The sequence below is a fragment of the Galeopterus variegatus genome, unplaced genomic scaffold, assembly GCF_000696425.1.
Source record: "Galeopterus variegatus unplaced genomic scaffold, G_variegatus-3.0.2 Scaffold2713, whole genome shotgun sequence".
NCBI classification, from domain to species: Eukaryota; Metazoa; Chordata; class Mammalia; order Dermoptera; family Cynocephalidae; genus Galeopterus; species Galeopterus variegatus.
Window position 1 is genome coordinate 2,159 of NW_007728824.1, and position 3,976 is coordinate 6,134.

A 3,976-nucleotide genomic window follows, 5' to 3' on the forward strand; every position below is an offset into this window, starting at 1 on the left:
AGTATTACAAGGAAGGCCAAGAGGAAAGAGGAAAGATTTCATGGAGGCAGCTGTTTATGAACTGAGCATTGAAGGATGGACAAAGACACTCCAGATTTATAGGGCCAGGAGTTTGAGAAATAACACACAAAAACAAAAAAATACAAGTTATCTCGGATAAACCATGAAGTTCAGTTTGGCTAAAATATGGCATATGTATAGAATGGAGATAAAGTTGGAAACTAGCAAGATAAAGGAAGGTCCAAAAAGTAAGGACAAGGAAATAATATTATCATTAACTCTTTATTCATTAACTGGTAGTCATTTTAGGTTTTATTTATTTTTGTAGTATATATGTACACTTTAGTTGGCAACACTGTAGAAAATATATTGTGTTGGAAAAAACAAGAGGTATGATGTCCTTGGGCAAATTTCTTATCCTCAGTAACTCTCAATTCCCTCAATTGCAAAAGGAACTCTATTAGAAACACTGTAGGGAGTTTTAAGGAGATAATATAAGCATATTAAAAGGGTGCCTAGAACATAAAAAGCCCTAATAAATAATATCTATTATCATCATGAGTTGGAAGAATACGTTAATAATGGTAGCAATAGATCACAATGGGAGAAAATGGCCTAAAAGTCATTACAAAGGTACTATGTTTGCTAACTGAGAAAGGATTCCTGTCATTAGTGGAAACAGGAAGGTAAATTATAAAAGCTGATTTCAGGCAAATGACATCAAATTCATATTGGATGCGGTGATATGACATCCAGATGGAAATGGTCCTCATGCAGTTAGAGATGTAAGCATGGAGTACCAAAAAGAAAAACCTATAGACTTTAAAATCATCTGAATTATTAAAATTGTTTTAATAAACAATAACTAATACAAAGCTCATTAAAAAATCAAAAAGAGACAACTATTTTCTACCATAAAGTACGTAGGGATTACCATAGGAAATGACTACTTCAACTCTGGATAATTTTAACTGTATAATACTGTCCTACCCCCACATCTAAACAAATAATAAAATTAACAAATGAAAGAAAATTACGTCAACATTCTGCTGGGAAGGAGGGAAGGGAGAGGTCGGTTAATGGGTACAAAAATATGGTTAGGTATGAGGAATAAGTTCTAGTGTTCAGCAGCACAGTAAGGTGAATACAGTGCGCAATAATTTATTATATATTTCAAAATAGCTAAAAGAGAAGATATGGAATGTTCCCAACACAAAAGAATGATAAATGTTTGAGGTGATAGGTACTCCTGATTTGAACATTACACACTGTATACATGTATCAAACTATCAAGAATACCACATAAATATGTATACTATGTATGAATTAGCAATAAGGTTTTTGAAAAAGTCAAAAAAAGAAAAAAGAAATTACCTCAACATTCTTTTTTTTTTTTGTCCTTTCTTGTGACCACGCTCAGCCAGTGAGCGCACCGGCTATCCCTATATAGGATCCGAACCCGCGGCGGGAGCGCCACTGCGCTCCCAGCGCCACACTCTCCCGAGTGAACCACGGGGTCGGCCCTTACCTCAACATTCTAATCCATTTCTATAATTCACAATGGCATTATAATATGTTTCAAGAACAGTAGCTTTATAAAGTTTCTTTCATTCACATGCTGCATCCTTACAAATAAGACTAACTTAGGAAACCCAGCTATGTAATATAGGAACAAAAGAAAAGAAAAATATTTCTGAATGCTGTCAGAGATAACTAACAAATGAATTCTAAACTTTCCTCTCACATGGACATTTTTCTATGACTACATTTCCAACCTTTAAGTAAACTGGTAAATCTTTGTCAAATTGATCCAGGAGACAATGCAGTGACACCCTCCTCCCAGAAGACTGTCGAAATCTAAAACAAAACTGGGTGTCTCCAAGACAACCTAATGAAAACAGAAATGAAGAAAATTAAGAATAGCTTAGTGTAGCATTTATTTATCCAGTTTCATCAATTTTACAGCTGAAGGAATCCTACAAATCATTTCAACCCATCTGTCATTGAGAAATGAAAAAGGAGATCCTAAGAGTTCCAGTGACCAAAACTATCTTTGCTGGTTAGAGGCAAAGCCAGAATTAAAACATGCATCTTAACTCCTAAATCTCTTTACTATTTTCCACTTTCCTATTCCACTTTCCCCATGTAATTAAAATTTTTTGGAATGTGTCTGAATATAATGCTGATTCACAAACATAATAAACAAAAGAAGCCAAACACAAAAGAACATATATTGTTCAAATCCATTTATGTAAATTTTTTTAAAAGCAAGCAAAACTAAACTAGTTTTTAGGGATGCATGGCTAGGTGATAAAAGTATAAAGAAAAGCAAAAAACTTTTAAGAGTTAGGATAGTTACATTTTCAGCAGTGAGGGAAATAACGTTTGAGGGGTTGGATGAGAGGGCTTTTGAAATGCTGGCAAAGTTCTATTTCTTGACCTTGTATGTTCTTATATATTTTTGTACGTTTTCTTTTTTTTTTTTGTCTTTTGTCTTTTTTCCGTGTCCGGCAATGGATCGCAACCCTCAGTGTTGCCCCCGCACCGGACCAGGGACCAGCAACGGGACCGCAAGCCTCGGCGCTGCACCCGCGCCCCACTCAGCCAGTGAGCGGGAGCCGGTCTGCATGTGGGATCCAAACCCTCGGACGGGAGCACTGCCGCGCTTCCCAAGCGGCGCCCTATCCAGTGCGCCACCGGGCCGTCCCCTTTTTGTACGTTTTTTATATTTATAAAAAAACTTGTATTTTTTTAATTTTTATATTTCACAGTGAGTTCTTGTAAAATGATATTATATAGAAGACTCAGAAAGAACCCAAGTAATAAACTTACTACCTTAATTATTTTAATTAAAATGATTTTTTTTAACTTTAAATCATTTTAGCACACCTCTTAAAACATGTAAACTTCACCTAAACTGTCAGTCAATTAATTGCAAAAATCCATAAATACTCTAAAACTTAGCCAATTAAAAGAACACATGAAGTAAATTGTCAGTCAAAATTTTCCTGTTTACTATATTTGGAACTGTTAATGTTATAATAAATGTGAAATGTGCTCAAGATTTGGTTTTTATTATTACTTCTTATTACACACAGATGTACTTTTATTTCTTTAGTATATGACATTCTGAAGGAAGGAAGTAGCAACTTGACAGTATCTTTAAATTTTTTTTAAAAGCAACTCAGTATGTACACTTAACAATTATAGACACATATTTCTTTGATGGTGGAAGGAAGAAATGAAGGAGACTAGAGGGTGAATCAATTTCATTTCTTTACTTGTCAGAGCAGATAGTTTAAAAATAACGCAAACACACAAAACCTGAGAAAATGGGAAACACTCTGTGATATGGATCCAGCATTGTTTTTTCAATAAACTTAAATACTGATGGTTCAATTTTTCTCTTTAGAAGACATTAAAATCTTTTTTTAAAAAAAAGAAAGAATATTGGGCCGGCCCGATGGCACACTGCTACAGTGCACCGCTTGAGAGTGCGGTGGCGCTCCTGCCGAGGGTTCGGATCCCACATACAGACCGGTTTCCGCTCACTGTCTGAGCGAGGTGCGGGGGCAACACCGAGGGTTGCGATCCCGTTGCTGGTCCCGGTCCCGTACGGGCACGACACGGAGGGTTGCAATCCGTTGCCGGACACGAAAAAAAAAAAGACAAAAAAAAAAGGGGGGAAAAAAAAAAGAAAGAAAGAATAAACGAGAACACACTAATTTCTCTGAGACTCTTAGAAAAATGGATTTAAGACCCAAACATAAGACCTGAAACTGTGAAATTCATAGGAGAAAACATAAGGAAAAGCTACATGACATTGGATTTGACACTAATTTCTTGGATATAATCCCAATAGTACAGGAAACAAAAGAAAGACCAGACAAATGGGACATCAAACTTAAAAACTTCTGTGCAAGAAAGAAAACAATCAACAGAGTGAAAAGGCAACCTACAGAATGGGAGAAAATAT

General features: G+C 35.8%; 1 protein-coding gene across 1 annotated transcript in view; it reads right to left on the reverse strand.

Annotated features, from left to right (window-relative positions):
• Positions 1-1,775: 1,775 nt before the first annotated feature.
• LOC103598694 (protein DENND6A-like) overlaps positions 1,776-3,976 on the reverse strand; it is a gene marked incomplete at its 3' end in the record, with an annotated part of 36,584 nt that continues 34,383 nt past the window's right edge. The window contains exon 4 of the mRNA XM_008582740.1: positions 1,776-1,888. Within this exon, the coding sequence (XP_008580962.1) occupies positions 1,776-1,888 (113 nt within the window). The remainder of the gene's footprint in view (positions 1,889-3,976) is intronic.